Source organism: Odontesthes bonariensis, chromosome 21, assembly GCF_027942865.1.
Source record: "Odontesthes bonariensis isolate fOdoBon6 chromosome 21, fOdoBon6.hap1, whole genome shotgun sequence".
Classification (NCBI taxonomy): Eukaryota; Metazoa; Chordata; class Actinopteri; order Atheriniformes; family Atherinopsidae; genus Odontesthes; species Odontesthes bonariensis.
The window spans coordinates 22808241-22826711 of record NC_134526.1 but is presented as its reverse complement, the minus strand read 5'-3'; the positions used below and the strand labels follow the sequence as shown (position 1 = coordinate 22826711).

General features: G+C 43.9%; 1 protein-coding gene across 1 annotated transcript; it reads right to left on the bottom strand.

Annotated features, from left to right (window-relative positions):
- Positions 1 to 1576: 1576 nt before the first annotated feature.
- Positions 1577 to 17840, bottom strand: top3a (DNA topoisomerase III alpha). The gene is made up of 20 exons (XM_075454268.1): positions 17144 to 17840; positions 15532 to 15591; positions 15372 to 15445; positions 15203 to 15278; positions 14837 to 14945; positions 14561 to 14704; positions 14228 to 14398; positions 14048 to 14148; positions 12308 to 12382; positions 12069 to 12151; positions 11481 to 11691; positions 10262 to 10447; positions 10038 to 10167; positions 9122 to 9235; positions 8852 to 9017; positions 8479 to 8625; positions 8090 to 8212; positions 4732 to 4889; positions 4030 to 4623; positions 1577 to 2685 (listed from the first exon to the last, which is right to left on the bottom strand). Exons 1-20 carry the CDS (start codon positions 17372 to 17374, stop codon positions 2516 to 2518), a joined length of 3123 nt encoding a protein of 1040 aa, XP_075310383.1. The 5' UTR covers positions 17375 to 17840; the 3' UTR covers positions 1577 to 2515.
- Positions 17841 to 18471: the final 631 nt, after the last annotated feature.

Below are 18471 nucleotides of genomic sequence, written 5' to 3'. Positions count from 1 at the left end.
ACATTTTTTTTTCTTTTGCATTTTAGGCAACGATCCAACTAAAATTAAGCATCTGGGTTTAATGAAACCAATCAGTGTGCATTTCTACAGCAGTGCAAAGCGCATTCATTCAAGCGCTCCGCTGAGGCACGCGTGGACTTTAACAGAACAACCGGTTCTTAGAATACTTTGGGGCAGCATGTAAAATCTAAACAGATACAGAACACCATTATTTGCGACATTTTCCAACACCAACATCGTATGCACAACAGAACACAAAAAACGCCAGCTTTTGAAAGTGAGACATTTTACTACTTGATGGAAAAACGTGAGCTCGTCTGGTATTTGAAGGCAGCACCGCATCTGTTGGGGGGAAAAAAAGTTGGGACAGGGGCAACCAAAGGTTGGAAAAGTACCATGTTGCAACCAATAGGGTTAATTTGAAACAGGTCAGTCACGTGATTGGGAATAAAAAGAGCACCTTAAAGCGGCCGAGTCTCTAACGCCGACAATTGGGCAGAAGTTTAAGCAATCTACAAAAAAAAAAAAAATAGTTTGTCAACGTCATGTTGCGAAGGCGTTGGATATTCCATCATCTACAGTATATAACGACAACAGAAGATTCAGAGAATCCGGAGACATCTCTCTGCACGAGGGACACAGATACATGGCCTTCGGGCCCTCACTGTATTAAAAAACGGGCACGATTCTTTCATGGAAATCACTGCATGGGCTCAGGAACACTTCCACGAATCATTGTCTGTGATCACAGCTCACCGTGCCAATCACAAATGCAGATTAAGGCTGTGTGATGCAGGGAAGAAGCCGCATGTCAACGTGATCCAAAAACACCACCGTTCCCTTTGGGCCAAGGCTTATTCAAAATGGAATGAGGCCAACTGAAAAGCTGTGGCCAGATGAACCAAAATTTGAAATGATTTTTTTGTAAATCATGGAATGCTGTGTCCATCCGGCTTGTTATCAGCACTCAGAAAAAAAAACCTGCATCTGTGATGGTATTAGGGTGCATTAGTGCCTATGAAACTAGCAACTTGTGCATCTGGAAAGTCACCATCATCCTAAAAAAGGTATTTAGAGCCGATATCAGACAGGAATGGGATAGCACTCCTCTCCCAAAAGTCCAGCATCTGGTCTGCTCGGTTTGCAGATGTTAAAAGAAGAGGGGACGCTACTGTGCTGAACATGATCCGTGCTGCTGCCATCAAATTCAAGACTAGCTGATACAGCATTGTGTCGCGTTTTCACTGCTATTTACTGAAGTAAGAGAGAAAAATATTTCTTCCATCAGTGCTCGGGGCAGGAAAAACACAAACCCATAAAAAAGGCTCCAGGCTCTTTTTTGGCTCTGGCTCGGTTCATCAAGAGATTTTCCTGAGTGACTCTGCTTCAAAAGTTCAAGACTCAATGAAAAAAAAAAAAAAAAACGAAACTAACTGAGCCAAAATGAAAATGGCAAAAGACTCAAAGTGAAACCAAAACTAACTGAACAAAGAGAAAATGACTGAAGTCTCAAAACAAAACCTAAACTTTCACAACCGTGAAAAAAATACAAATCACCATGGGGGGATAAAGCACGTTTCAGTTTATTGGTATTCATCAGTTTTGACATTAAAATCTGTGGTGCTGACAGTTCTTCAGACTTTGCCAACAGCACAGACAAGCAAACGTTTTCTCTTTTTGAGCCCCACCATGTTTACAGAGTAAAAACACGTTACTGCTGCTTTTCCTTCACACGTCAGCAAATGTAAAATACCGAAAGATGGCAAAAATGAACAGAAATAACATTTAAAAAATTCGGCATGTTATCATGTTCTATTAATAATTACATCAACGAGTCGTAGCCCCTTTTTGAAATGCACGTTTATTCAATAAAGATCCTTCCAGGATCGTGAACACACAGAGACTCAATAAGGCGAATGAAAAATCTGATCCAAGGCCTGCAAAAGCAAATTTCCAATTAACCGTCGAGCACTCTCAGGTTACTGTGGTTACAGACACCTACAAGTTTTAAAAGTAGTTCAGCACCTCAGTGTGCGACGTGTTGTTGGATCATTGCTTGTGCTCAGAAATGTTCCCTCCAGCAGTGAAAGAGAAGAAAACTTGCGTCCGTCTTAAACGAGCACTTCAGTTTATGTGCATAAAAACAGAGCGGTTCACAGCGAGACTCACAAGAGAATCATTTCCTCATAAAATGGTCTTTGTCTTTCCGTCCGGGGGCCAGAAACGAACCCGCACACACTGCAGATCTGAGGACAGCTGTGAGATCGGAGCAGGCTGGAAACAGAAAGGAAAGCTGCATATTTTGCTGTCCTCCTGCCAATCGTTTGGAGCCGTCGGTCTTCCACTCAAAGCTGTTTCTTGCAGCAAAGTTACAGGGTAAGAAGACAATGTCCGTCTCCTGTGAGGAGGCTCACACAATCTCAGCTATTAAAAAAAACAAAAAAAAAAAACAAGAAGATCTGTTCGATAAAGCAACTCCACAGACCTCCAGAGCATCTCCGGCCCGGAGCAGCACTCACCGCTGAGGACAGGTGACTCGAGTGTGTCCCGGCATGTGGCAGATCCCGCAGGTGCGAGGTTTTTTAGCAGCCGTGGGTCTGTTCGCAGTGCCGTCTCCCGTCGTCTTCCTCCCCTTCTTCCCTCCATCTCCACCACCATTAAATCCACCACCGTAACCTCCTGACACTGGGAACACAGGTCAGAGAACAACATGAGCATAAAAAGCATGTGTGCTCACATTAAAGCCATGGTGTGGATGCCTCAAGGTCTTAGCTTCTGAATCACAGCAGCTTTCTCTTACCAATAATTCATTAGATGGGAATAATAATAATATTTCTAAATATTTGGACTCTGGGCAAGTTTCGAATGCCAGATTATGACATTCAGACACCGGGAAATAAAACGAAACGCGTATTAATGGGGGCTTTTGTTTAGTTTCAGTTCACATTCTCACACACATCTTCTAAATGTGACTATAAAGAAAAACATTCAAAGATAACCTGGGTTTGAACTAGTCTTTTTCCTGCAAGTCCAAAAAAAGGCTTTGCCACCGAAAAGCCTAAGCGCCCTTTATCATAGCGCCTTTAAAATGTATGAAAGTGATCCCTGCCGCCATCTGCGTGTTTCGCAATAGTGCTTTCCATCCACGTGTGAAAGATCACAGGGAGATTTTTACTGCTCAGAGGTTGTCAAAATAAATTAGAACACTCTTACTGGATCATCAGAAATCTGTGCACTTCAGCGCACTTGTCACTATAAAAACAAAACCCCCTTGCAGGCTGTTACGATTGGAAGCTGGAAGCTTAAGGTGCCCGTCAGGGTTTTATGAAAGGAAAAGTGTAACTGACTGCTCTGGAAAAAGGGGGCCATACAGAGATCATTGTTGTATGTGTGTGCAAGTCTGGAGGTGGGGAAAGGAGCACAGCTCTTCCATAAACACAAGCGGGACGGGCTTCTGGGAAAAACAGCAACAACAAAAAAAAGCTTGAGAACCACCGTTTGCCACCATCTTAATGAGCTTGTCAGAACAACACGTTGTACCTCGTGATGGCAGGAAATACCATGGACCATACTGCTAATTATATACTTAATGACGCAATCTGTATGATTCACTGGAAAAGAACACAAACGGTAATTCGACTGCTTGCGCGCGCTCATTTGCAGCGTGACTGCGAACGGTTCAGACTTGTGCCGTGAAGAGAGTGATACGATAAGGTCCCACCTGGTCAGACTGTCATCAGAACTTTTTAAAGATAAGACGCAGGGTGCTCATTCAGACACGAAGCCAACAGTCACTGCTACATCCATCCTATTTGTTCCAGTAGTGTGGGATTAGCTTGATCTAATTGTGTTTATGTATGCTTGTGATTTAAACAAAGCTCAGACCACGTTTTCAACACCAGTTATAACAGAACACCGACTAATTTCAGCAGGTTCGTGTCTGTCTTCCCGCTACAGTTATGATGAGGCTAGGTTAATGGTCCTCATCAGTGTAGTAGGACCAAAAGCATCCGTGTGTGTGAGCCTTGCCTGGTGGAGGTGCGTTCTCATCAGCCCACTGGAAGAAGCCACACTGCTGCTCTCTTGGTTTCCCGCAGGTGTGGAACATGCGGCCCTTGTTCGGCCCGTCTTTCTGCACCGTGCGCGTCACCGCCGTCTCGTTACAGCTGCAGAGTGCCTGTCCTGTCGCGCCTACTTCTTGCTCTCTGCCGCCTCCAGATGTGTTTCCGAACCCCAGGGATGGCCTCTGAGGCTGGGGATTCCTCTGAGCTGACAGCGGAGGACCTTGACTCAGCGGCGCCCCCTGCTGACTCGGCTGATCCGCCCACAGGAAGAAGTTGCAGCTGCCCGAGTTGCACTTGTAGAACTGACGACCCTGGTTGGGCCCGTCCTTGCGCACCGTGAGGAGGAGTGCGTCCTGACCGCAGTTGCACACAATCACATCACTATTGCTGTCTACATGCAACCTGCTGCCGCCTAGTGGAGATCTTGGCTGCGGGTTCCATGAAGGGACAGGAGGAAGGGAAGGGCGAGAATTGGAACTTGGGGCTCTAGGTGGCGCTGGTCTCGGAGGCCTTGGTGCTGGTGGACGAGGGTCTTCTCCTCCTCCTCCTCCTCCTCCTCCTCTTCCTCTTCCTCCTCCGCCTCCTCCTCCTCTTCCTCCTCCTCTTCCTCCTCCTCTTCCTCTTCCTCCTCCTCCTCCTCCTCCCCCTCCCCCTCCACCTCCTCCACCTCCACCTCCACCTCCTCCTCCTCCACCTCCTCCCGCTGGTCTGAGGTACCGCAAGTCCAGCACCTCTCTAAGAGTCTCGTCGCAACCACCGATGCAGCCGACGAATTCCAGAGGCATCATGGGAGGGAGGCTGCCTCTGCGGAACTTGAACTTCAACCTGGAAAAGTGGCGACACGCAGAAGTCAATCTCAGAGCTTGTTATGACTGAGGTTTGAAAAGATAAATGACCCAGACTGGGGGTTAGTAATCAGAACACAGAGAAAAGAAAAAGACCAAGCTAACCGTAACCATATATCATGATATTATGGGACTAAACATCTGAAAAGTAGAGAAAGTCTGCAACATATAAGTCAGATTTTAGTGCTTTTGATCCTTCGAAGGATGCATTACATCCTCCGTACAAACTGCCAAAAGCTAATACTGACATTTTACTGAGTTTTAGTGACAGGACTCTGGTTTCCTAAAATTTATATACATGTAACAAACTAATTCCCAGTCGCCCATGATGTGGGGCTGATGTCGGGTAAAGGACCAGGCGTTTATTACCCCTTCAGTAAATGCACAGGTGGTTTTATGACATTGAAGTCATTTTTCAGGTTGAGTAAAGAGAAAAGAGGGTTCAAACTTTCTCTTTAGGAACGACACGTCCACTCGACAGTCTGGATCTCGATCTGACTTAAACGTTTATGGTGGAAATTGAGAAACTGCTCCACGACCAGGTTCCACCCTGCACAGCTAATCTGTGAACCGCTGGACAAGAAAGGACGGATGGAGATTATTGTTTTTCATCCGAGAACTCCTTAAACATTCAAGCTGTCATAAAAGTCAGAGGAGCTGCAACTGAGTAATAACAGCGATTTATTTTCTTATTCTTTTCCATCATTTTTTCCCCTTCAATACATCTAGAAAAAAAACAGCAATTTCATAGTATTTTTTAAGTGAGTTTACAAAGCTAGAATGCTCAGCTATTTAGGTCAAATAGTTTAGTCTTCTTTATATCCATGTTTTGTTTTTCAAAATAAAATTTAAAAAAAAAAGCTGATAAACATTCTCCAAGTTTGGTGGTTTCATTACTTTTTCCAGGGGAAAATTCCTCCCAATAGACCATATAAACACCAAAAAGACTTCAACTACGTTAAACTCTTTAACCAAACACACATTTTTCGCCATTTTCATGTTGTTCACGTTTGTTTCGGATAATTTATTGCCTTGTTTTGTGTTTATATGTGACTTTTCCTTCGCTGCTGTTTTCGTTCCTCTTCGCTGCTGTAACGTGGAAACTTCCCCATCGCAGGACTAATAAAGGACTATCTGTTCTTTATCTTAGTTTATGGCTTTGTTGTTGTGTGTTGCATGTCGGGGCTGAACGCAGTAATAGCTGACAGAATCCACAGCACATCCGTAGCAAATGGTGAGAAAGCATGATCAACTGTCCAGTGAAAATCCCTTATCGTCAAATGTGAGGTAAAACAGTTTGGGGAGCTCTTACGTCTCTGAGGTCTACGTTCAGGGTGAACGGCTTCGCTAACACACCATTATTAGGAGGGCTTCACAGCGTGAGCGAGGTAAACCTCCCATCACATAGTGGCATTTTTCAAAAAACGTGACAAGCGCTCGTCAGGCGAAAAGTTTGTGTAATACACCACGTTGCCGTGGCGACCGCTGAGGAGCAGGAGCAGAATAAGCAACAGTTTTTCTCTTCTGCACTCCTTTGCTGCTGAAGTTATCCAACAAGCTGAAAGCTGCTGGGTGGGATCTGATTTAGAAAAGAAAAGAAATAAATAAATGAAAACATCACATTGTTTGAGAATAACTGCTGGAGCTCAACTTTGAGCTCTGTACCAGGTTTGGTTGCTATGGTAACAGAGGCTGGTGTGGAGCACTTTGGCTCGCTGCTAGCGAGCGTGCCCTATATTTGGACTGAGCTGAGGCTACTGCTCAAGGGGTTAACGCCTACTTGTGTAAACAAGAACTTAGACAAATTTCTTGCAGCAGAGAGGCCGCAGAGAGCTGCAGAGCCCTCCGTGTTTGTTGGTGTTCGCACAGCTGAGAGAGGGAAAGAAAGAGGTGACAACCGAGGGGACAATTTCTGTCACTTAATGTGTGTAGCTGTGTGGGTCTGAGTCGTGCTGATCCGAGAAACCATCTGCATGTGTTCAAACTCTTTCATTTAGAACAGTTATTGAATGATTACAGTGACGACCGGCAACTGAAAAAAGGAGACTAATGGGTGAATGAGAGATAGTTTAGAGCTACAAAATCTAAATAACTACGTAAGGGAGCTGCATTTGTATTTTCTCTATGTTCTGAGCATGGCAGCTGTTTAGCATTGTATTTCCCCAAAGCTTTGGACTCACAAAAGACAGATAAAAAAAAATAAAAAATGTTGCTGTGCCCATCTGTAACAGGTAGTAGGCGGTCTCTGCTTTCGCATCAACACGCAGCTCTGCGTGTGTGTGTGTGTGTGACATTATCATTCCCTGTTCACAAAAGAGACAGCAATGCTGCGCTGAATACAAAAAAAAAAAGCTTTTGCCTTACTGTCACAAAACCCATGTTCAAGGTTCAGAAATGACCTCGTTTTGTCCTCTTTCAACTTTGCAAGCTTCTCGATACAGAAGCAGTCAGACGCTGTAGTCCTGCATCTACACCGGAGGCAATGCTCACCACTCAGGAGGAGCCAAGTTGTAAACAGCTCATTGATTCGTTGTTTTTGTTCTTGTTTGGGAGTAAAAAACCTGTTTGTCAGAGTCAGAATGAAACAATGCACGGGGAAGCCCACACGTGTCCAGCTGCTATGATGTTGTCATCATACTTCCACCGAAAAGTACCAAAATACACCTTAAACCGTCTTTATCCCTTCTTTATCTGAACTCACAGAGGGATAGATCTAAGAAATTTCTGACTTTCCAAAACTCTCCAAAACCAAAAGCAAAACATTTTTATACACCATGATCCCTTTGTGAGAAATTCACCGATCTCCCCTCTTCGTCACAGAGGGGAACTTTTCCCTCCAGCTTCCAGTGTGGGTGTTCAAAGCAGATATTAGGCTTTGGTTGCGGTTAGCAACACTTTCACTGATGTTTTTTTTGGTGAGTTACAAGTTTTAGAGCTTTAAAACAGCAACATCTCATCCTGCTCATCTTATGTTTTATAGTCGCCCTCAATCGTCTCAAACACATGAGAACAAACTAACACGACAAAGCTCAGGTCTTAGCGTGAGTCTGCATGACAATTAAACAGTTGAAACGTAATCCTGATTAAAAACCATCTTAATCCTCAAACCGTTTCATTTCAGGCAGTTTAAATGTTGGAATGTGACACGCGCAGCTCTGAGGAATAGAAATCGATACTCACATGTGCACGGGGCTTGGCTGACATGCGGGACAAATGCTTTCATCCCTGCTGACCTCGAGCACCATGTCGGGGAACCACACTGCTGTCTTACAGGCCGGGTAGCCCACACACGACAAGAACTTACTGCGGAGGGAGACACGGGGCAGTTATTTTCATCCCGATTTATGCTTAATCCAATTCAAGCACGATCCAAACTGATTTTACAAGCTACACCGAGTTTCTCTGGGTAACTTTTTCTTGCATTTCAGGCAAACCTTTAATTCAGGTCATTTACAACGATCGACTCGCTCCATACAAAAATGACAAAGCTTTCCATTACCTTATATGAACGGTATGTTTATGTGCCAAGAGCGAGTTGTTTCAGCCTCCCACTCTTTCTCTGCCCTCACCTGTTTCCTTCCCTCTTTTTCTTCAGCACCATGTCCCGACCACAGCTGGGACACTTCCTCACCGGCAGCGGGATCTCCATCTCCTGCTGCTCCGCGTCGGTGATCTCCAGAGCTGCACCCAGATATGGTGACAAGGCCTCATCTAACCTGCGCCGGCAACAGAAAACTGACTTGTTACTAGCGGTGAGTAACGATGAGTTGCTACCTCATCTTTGATGAATATGACATGACTACTCATTTGGGCATAGAGAGAACATCAGATTTGCGCACACACACACACACACACACACACACACACACACACACACACACACACACACACACACACACACACACACACACACACACACACACACATATGTTTCCCACTAACTTTTTTGCCTTCCTGACAGACTCGATGAAGACCGTTTTGTACTTCTGGATGTAGTGTAGAAGGACACTCTGTTTCTCCTTTCTGCCCTCTGACACCAGCTTGAGGTCTGCCTCCAGCTCAGCACGAAGGTTTGGTTTTGACATCTCGTAGCCCATGGAGTTGTAACCTAATCAGACAAAACACCCACATTTAGACAGGCGGCACAACTGGGGGACTTTGTATTGAAGCTCGTGCTATTATCGCGGTACGGGAGTGAGTGGACATGGATACCCTCCACTAGCCCCATGCCGAGCTCTCCTGGTAGAAACCTCTGGTCCGCGGTCAAACCCACATACATGCGACTTTTAATCGTCTCGATGTGATCCGCATGAGTGGCATCTGTGCCTGTTAAATACAGAGTTTATATGTCACATGGTGAAACAGTAAATAAGCAAGCACACAAAAAATTCCTTTGCATTAAATCCCCTGGATATTACTCACAGAATACAAAGATAGAATGATTTCATTCACAAAATGAGCACGGTGGCCACATTGACAGAGGACAGCGCTCCGAGTATTACTGAGACCTGCAGACTCGTGCAGACATGCCGAGACGACAAGGTTTGTGTTTTTCCCGGGCCACAAAAGAGTGACAGACCAGACTAGGAGCGCTTATTGGCGAGAACTTTGTGGCTTCTGAAGTCACCGAAACTGACAACTCATCATTGGTGGAGGAAAGTTGGGGAGAAAAAAAGAAGCTTTGTTCAGCTGGGAAAGCTACATCTGGATGTGTTTTATACAATTTCACTGGTAGAAGTATCATCATCTTTTTTTTGTGGCATCAGATAACTAGCTTTTATATTGCTAAAGATGTGGTATTTGTATAAAATTGGTCCAATACTTTAACTCAGACACTTTGGGTCGAAAGAGTCAATGAGAATCTGTGTTCACGGTCACCACATTACTCTGATTGGAACCAATAACCTTGGCCTTGGGAGGTCTCAAACAACAATGTGCTGTGGTGTTATTTCAGAGGTTATAGGCTGTTACGTATTATAATAAACAATATTAAATCTGCCACTTAGGTAATCGCAGCTCATTTCGCTCAGTTAAGGATCTCTCTAAGAAAAAAAATGTTATTTGGCCTCATGTCTCCCCAGAGGCAAATGGACAGTCCTCTGTCACATTCACACATCTAAAAATTTACCAATGCCGTGCTTCTCCATCAGTGATATGAGGTCGGCCTCAGTGAGAAGCTGCGGTGGACTCGTCTGTCCGTCCACCATCTCGATAGCAGAGGGCTGGAACTGGGAGCCTTGTTCGTATACTGGGATCACCTGCAAACCACATTTACCGGATTATGTCACGAACAAACATGGAGAGGCAGCAGGGGTTTAATGGAGGCAAACTTTTCATGTGTGACCCACACACCTTTGTGCTCCACCTGTCATACGGGTAAACGTCCAGGTAATTCCTTTCAATGATCATGAGTCCGGAGGTAGAGAATCTCTCTTGAGCGATGTCTATGTCGACCACTGTCTCCTGCCCCAAAGCATCCCGGGACACACAAGCCAGGAAATGCCGGACGATGAACTCGTACACACGTGCTTCGTTGCCCTGGAAGGAACGGAGGCCAATTATTACAGCAAGGGTGGCGAAAGAAATCTCTTTTCTCTGATAAGTTATTGATTACTTTTCACCAGAGTTGCAAAACTATCTAATAAAAATCAAATACTACTGTCAGTACGCGAAAGCTGTGAGCTTATTGTATTCATCATAAAATCTTTTGGAGGATTTTCATTTGCACAAAAAGATAAAGAAAAACAGTTTGAACTACTTTAGGATTAGGGACAATGGGTTTGAAAAACATACTGGAACATTTTTCAGAAATGAAGATGGTAGTTAATGGAAAGTCCTTATTCAAAATCAAGGAGACGAAACAATTCTTACAAGTCTTAATGTGTAAATGAGTCTGCATTTAAAGCAAGTGCTTGCAGGGCTTAAAGAACTGGCTGGTTGGCAGGTGAAAAGGCCCCTACAAGAGGATTGGAAAGCTCCTCCAAGAAGCAAAGAAAATGGGATGAGCGTTCAAACGTCTCTTCGGGTAAGACATTTCAAACTCAGTGTCATGGCCGGCAAACAGTCTGAATCTCAAACTCATCTATAATTTATGGAGATTATTGAAAAAAAAGAAAAGAAAAGAGAGGTCCATGACAAGGCTCCATCCTCCAAAGCTGATCTGTTAACAGCTGAGCAGGAAAGTTGGAACCTGATCTATGAAGATTACTGTTTTTCATTAATGTTTAAGGCGCCAGAATGTTCTGCTGTTGAATGAAACAGGTGCTGCGATTTGTTTGGTTATTCCACTGAATGCACGAGATAAATGCACATCGCCACACAGTGGTGATTGTTGGGGAGAGCTCAGGGCACTTTACATTGTAATGAAACCTAGCAATTCCCTTTAAGTGAGTACTTGGTGATATTTCAGGGGTATGACGAGGACTGACTGTATACAGAGAAATAAGAACAGCTGTTTGTATACTTTATTATCATTGTTTAGGATTAAAACTCAAAAAACCAAAAGTGAATGATCGATAATTGTAATATTGTAATAAATCGAGTAGTTTTTTTTTTTTTTTAACCAACCCACCTGCAGTGCGCTGGTGAACTTAGTGGGGTGTATGGGAGGGTGAGCCTGGTCTGACTTCTTGCCCTGGCGGGGGTTGGGGCCCCCTGGCTGCTCGAGCACCCGCTGGGCAAAAGTCCCCCATACTTGGCTCTGCGTCTGCTGCTCCACCAGGGGGCCCAGGGTCAGGGTTGCGGGGAAAATGTTCGTCTCTGTGCGGGGATAGCTGATAAACCTGAGCAGAGGAAAAGAAAACGCACGTCTTCACACAAACGACGAGAGAAACTCGGGGAAATATGGCGTTGAAAAACTCATGCGTCACATTCCTAAACTGCCAGATGGTCCTTTCATGTACAAAAATAGGAATGATTTCGAGGTGGGCTGACAACAGAGTAAAAAATAAATAAATAAATAAATAAAAGCATTTGACGGTTTCCCTGAAACCATAAAGCCTCTCATAAGATGGCTTCTAGCCAAAAAGCTAACTGAAGTAAGTTCAAATGAAAGCTACGTTTAGCATGTGCTTAGACCAGGACAAAGCTTGGCTCTCAGGGAAGCAGTATGTATGTCCATTATCTAAACTGGTGCTTGTTCAAAGATTCCCTTACTCACCCTTGGGTGTAGAGCTTTTCAGCAATCTTCATAGTCTCTTTGGCATTTATTCGGAGCTTTCGAGATGCCAACTTTTCCAGTTCCTGTCGGTCAGATAGACGTAGAGGACTTTTTCACAGTGGGGCAAAGCAGAAGGACAATATCTGTTTTTCTCCCGCTATAAGCAATGTAACTGCATCTCACCCCCCCCCCAAAAAAAAAACATGTGTTTTACAGTGCATTACGAGTTATCACTTTACCACAGTGTCCAAAGGCAGCGGTCTCCATTTGCTTTTAGGTTTGCTGGTTACTGAGGCGACTGTTGCCATGGGATCCTGAAAAGGAGTGAAAGGATTCTCTTCTTACGTGTGACATTTAAAGCATCTTGTTGACAACACTATCAAAATTGACTGTGATGTCCTCATCAGCTGCAGGAGTGCTTTTAAAATCAAATAAACGTCGGATGAACAACATCATTTGACGTGTGACACTGTGTCGTTGTTTATTTAACATAAACTGAGCAGTGTGTGGAAATATTAAGTGCACCCCATTCAGTGGCTTGTAAGTCATTAACTTGGAGGAACCGTTTCCTGTACGATGTTATCAGCTTCTCATAATGTTGTGGAGGAATTTTGACCCGCTCATCTTCACAACGTTGCTTCAGCGATTTGATCTTTTCCTGAAATGAATTTACGTGCAGCTTTTACGCGGTGGTCCCACCACATCCTTTCCACGGCCGAGGTCTGGACTTTGACCGGACCATCGCGACGCCTCGAGTCTTTCCTTTTTCAGTCATTCTGTTGTAGATTCGCTGCTGTGTTTGGGATCATTGTCCTGTTTCCACGACAACATTACAGCCAAGCTCCAGCTGTCAGACAGGTGTCTTCACAACTTACTTTAGAACACTTTGGTTTACAGAGGAGTTCGTGGTGGACGTGGTGACTGCAAGGTGTCCAGTTACTGTGGCTGCAAAACAAGCCCAAACAAGCCCCTCCACCACCGTGCCTGACAGTTGTTTTGGTCTTGTCTGTGCAAAGGACATTGTTCCAGAAGTCTTGTGGTTTGTACAGACTTTAACTTTGCAAACCCAAGCTGTGCTGCCATGTTCCTTTTAGAGAACAGAGAAGAGGCGTTCTTCAGACGACAGTCACGAGCAGCGTCATCGATGGGAGGCAACAATTGTTTCTCTAAGTTCCTTGCTGGTGTCTTTCCTCCTTGACATTGTGCTAACACACACCTGAAAACCGCACTACACACCAGCAAACTGCCAAGACTTCTATTGTTATCGAGGGGCTCGTGCCTGCTGATGATCAATTAATAAAATTAATTTAATCAGCAGCACATGGCTGCTACTTAAATCTCTAAATTCCTTTGAGTTATTTAGTTTTTGTTAAATAAATAATGACACAGTGTACTGTGTCTTGTTTTTTGTTAATCTGTGGTTGCATATTACCTCATTTTAAGATTTGGTACCAGATGATTTTATATAATTTCCCGATAAGTGATAATTTTGAATAACGAAAGGGTGCGATTTCTCCTATTTGTCTCCTCTTGTTCCGATATCTTTGAATTTTACCCCGATTTGTTAAAAGGAAGTGAAAGAAATGCCGGTGAGAATAGCTAAGTGATAATTACTGGGGCTCGCGAGCTTCGTTAGTGAACGGTAAGTGTTTTTCCGCCAAAGATTCAGACGACACCTCTGTTCTGTCATCAGGAAGTTACAGCTGTTCAAGATCTAAAATCCAAAGATGCCAAAGGAGAGTGAACGAACTGGAAACAGAAGCAAAACCACATGTACCGACGCCATCACACAATCTACATAAAACTCAGGACAGACAGACGATTGTGAATATATAGTGTGTTGAATTGCATGATTGTTTTACACTCACCACCATTGCTGTTAAACCCTGGATTTGTCACAAATTTATTCAAATTTCTTAATAGTTTATAGTAACACTTGCGGGTGAACACAGCTGATTCATACTGGAACAGTCACATACCTCCATGCAGATTTGATAGAGCACGAGGCAAGCTGTGTGATTGAAGAGACGGTTTCTTTTCCAGCTAAACTCCACAGTGTCCTCCTCCACCTCATGGAGCACTGAGACAGACACGGGGGAGAGGGGTTACCACCCTTTTACCTTTCCGACTGTTGTGGCAGTTTATGGGTGACATTTTACCTTTGATCTTGTAGAAAGTCTCAGCTATGAAAGCTTGAATGGCTTTGAAGCGCTCCACCACGAAGCCCAGCGTGGGAAACTGACAGCTGCCGTATGAGATCAGCTGATTGGCCAGGGACTCTGGGAAGATCTTCTGCAGGCGAAGCGTCTGGAATCGAGTGAATGATGCACCTGTAGAACAAGATCACAAAGGATGTGATTACATTTACAATCTACGGGGCTTTTCAGATAAGCACTAAAGCTGCGGCTTGTGCCAATCTATTAATCACTGAGCCATTTTTCTAATATCGAAGGAAAGTCTTTCTTTATGCACCGGAGCAGGCGCTACCTTACCTATCCGTAAATCCAGCTCCTGACGGACGTCTACAGCATCGCTGATGTTAGCATCAGGCTCCGTTAGAGTCTCGCATGCTCTCCGGATTGAGTTGGGGGTTATCTCAGAAAACTTTGCCCGGAAGACTTGCAAATTGGGCTTCACTAAAAAGCACGCACACAAATACCAAATTACTACAGAGGCCCTTTTGTGCACAAATGCACCCAAAGCCTGTTATTCTACGGCCTTAAACAGTCCAAGTCCAGAGCAACTATGACTCTGCAAACCAACTATACCTGCTTTGCAAACGTCGATAACTTCAAAGCCAATGTTTTCTCCTTCCCTGTCACAATCTGTCCAGATGACCAAGGCCTGGCATTGGCTCACCTCCTTCTCCAGTGTCCGCTGCAGAAGGAAAACAGAGGGAGAAAATCGGAAGAATGAAAGAGGGAAGACAGGAAAAAAGAAATCTGATGTATCACAGGACTGAATCGGGGAGTTGCGAAGTTGGAGCAAAGTGTTGTTGACCAGTGTCAAGTCCAAATAATCATCCAGACATAAAGCCAAAAAATTAGTCAAGATCTCTAACATTCAATCGTACACATAGTAAAATGTGTATACATTTTTTTAAGATTCCTGGCAGGAAAGCCAAACGAACACACCTTTATTTGTACCATGTTATCTGGGCAGTACTTCTCTACCTCTGCGTCAAACAGGAGCACAGGATTGCAACTGTGCCTTTGGAGAGAAAAGATAGAAAGTCAGTAACTGTGCTACTCCGTTGACAGTGAGTAGTAAAAAAATAAAAAGTACATGTATATTCAAGCGTACCATTTCTGGAACGGTGCTTTAAACTCCAGACCTAGTAAGTGGCCTGACACCGACGTCATCGCCACCGTCACATCCTGGTGGAGACAAAAAAATCCAAAACATTGCCAAACATAAAAGGGCCCATTTTCACAGGTTTAATCATTTCACTGTATTTGCTTACCTGGCCAAACAGATGATATTCATACTCGTAGATTTTATTAAATTTGGACATTCCTTCCCTCTGTAAAAACAAAAACAAAACATAAAATCAGTACCACGGCAAACAAAGAGCTCATTGGAGGCTGGGCAATGCTGGGTCAGAGAAGAGATTACTCAACATGGGGGATAAATTATCCAGTTTCTTCGGCTGTTTGTGTGGTTAGCGGTTATGTAAAATGACAAGGAAATCTAACTCTTTAGTTTTGTTCAGACTCTGTAGGAAGGGTAATATAACTTCAAGGCTTCAGTAACCATGGAAATGTATTCAATTGTATTTTAAGGAGAAGCGTTACACAAGAAAGCTAAAGTGGACGCGACGATGATTCACTGAATGTATACGCACAGTGAAAAAAAAGCCTGAGTTATTTTTTTTGATACAGGGACACTTCCAGAGACCATTGTCTGTGAACATAGTGCACCGTGCCATCCACCAATGCAGATTAAAGCTCACGCATAGAGGAAGCCGTATTTGGACCCCGAAACACAGCTGCACTCTGGGGCCCAAAGCTCATTTAAAATGATCCGAGACAAAGCGGGAAACTGTTCTGTGGTCAGACAAATCGAAATTTGAAATTTTCTGGGGGAATTCACGGACACCCTCCATCTGCCCTCCGGACTAAAGAGGAGAGATCCAGTCCGGTTTGTCATCGGCGCTCATTTAGAAAAACCTGCACCTCTGATGGTATGGCGGTGCATCAGTGCCTATGGAACTGGCAACTTGCACATCTGGAAAGGCACTGTTAATGCTCACAGGTATATACAGGTTTTAGAGCAACATAAACATCTTTTTCAAGGAAGGTCTGGCATATTTCAATTAGACAATGCCAAACCGCATTCTGCATCTGCATCAATAACAACATGGCATCGTAGCAGAGGAGTCCGGGTGCGGGTTTGCCTGCAGCCCAGACCTTTCACCGACCGAAAACATTTGGCACATCATGAAATGCAAACTATGACAAAGAAGACCCAGGGCTGTTGATCAGATAGAATGTTATATCACATGAGAATGGGTCGACTTTCCTCTCCTAAAAAACAGAAACAGTTCCCAGATGTTTGCAGGCTGTTGTTAAAAGAAGACGGGATGATACACAGTGGTAAACACAGGCCCTGCCCGAACTTTTTTTTTTTTTTTTGCAGGTATCAAATTCAAAATGAGTTTTATCCAAAGTGACTTACAGTGAGAGACTAATTCTGAGGCAATGTGGGGTTCGGTGTCTTGCCCAGGGACACTTGGACATATAAGCTGGAGAAGTTCGGCATCAAATTAGCAACCTTCTGAATGAAGGAAAACCATTCTTCCTCTTCAACTGCAGCCTTTTACGTGGCTCTATTCAAGCTGGTTGTTTTGTTTGACAGTCTCAAAGGCAACAGGTAGTAATAATCATATACCTTCTCCAAAAAGGACTTAGAGAGAAGCAGACAACCCTCCTGTTTTAGAGAATGGAGATTCAAATATTTGGCCTTTTTTGCTAGAAAAAAAAAAGTTTTCTGACATTGGCTTGCTGGTATAAAGTTTGAAGTAAATGAGAGCATAATCTGCTTTGGGTGTTTTGTGTTTAGGCGACATGACTTACCCTCCTGGCTCTGCCGTTGGACATAATTTCGGAGATGCCTTTGGCTGCATCGTTCTTCTCGGCCACGCAGAGGACCCGCTTGATTTGAGCCCGGCTACGGTTCATGTCTGTCTCCAGCGGTGTGTGCGGACACCGGCCACTCTGTGCCACACAGAAATACCTCGGCTTGACTCTTATCCGCGGAAGTCCCGATCGAAGCGAGGATCTCCCAAGGAGGTGCAGTAATAGCATGCCTGGCAGCTCTCACATGAAGCAGCCGGTCCACCAGGCAGCTTCCCCGCTGCTGCCCCTCCACTGTGTTAGCATGCTAGCTGATGGGGCTAACCAAAGCCATGGCATCCGATCTCAGAAAGTTTACCAAAGTGCTAAAAAGTTGGCACTGGCTGGACAGCGTCAATTCCGGTAAATGTGACAATGGGGGAACGGGGAAAATAACACCGATATTCGAGAAACTGCTTATAAAAAAACTACAGGACGAACAATATCGACCTTAGTCACAGCGGTACAGTTAGCTGTGTTTACAAAATCCGCGCCTGCCTGTCAAAAACTGCCGTACTCAGGGTCGTAAAACTGTCGTAAAGTCCTGCACCAAACAGAACGTATAATTAAAAAAAAATTGTAAACACGATACAATACTTGCACTCAGAGTTGCTCTACGTGAGGAGCACATGCGTTATTATTCATGTATTTCCATGACAGTTATGAATAGAAACTAAATTACAATGTAGTTACATGGCTGTCTGAAGGGAAAATACACCCCAAATATCAATTGGCATTCTGTCTCTACTGTCCATGACTTTTACTATTGTTATTGTAACCGGTCACTGTTACATTATTGGTATGCTTGTAGCGAGCTTCCCATCCCATGCTTCTTCACTGAAACATATAAGAGCTCTACCGAGGCCTTTAGGCTGTAACAAAAAAATGCGCTTTTAAATGTACAGACCCATACATTTGTCATAATTTTGTTTTGCATAAAGAAATTCTATACAACCCAATACGTCACAGAGACCATAGGCAAAAATGGGCATTGATGTTCAAAACCATGTCTTTCAACTGGTGACTCAAATAAATGTTAAGAGTAAAACTGAGTCATTTAAAAACAGAAAATAGGATTCAATGAGCCCCTCGAAACTTCAAATATCGCTTTAAAAAAAATGTAAAGTCACAATTAGTGATTTAAAACCATTCGCAAACATTTGCACTAAGATATATGATATAAATATATAACATTGTTTAAGAGTGCACCGTTTAGCCTTTTGGCACAAGAGTCGCAATGTGAGAAATTTCCGCTTCTGGGTGGATTTTCTCTGAATGGGAGGAGGATT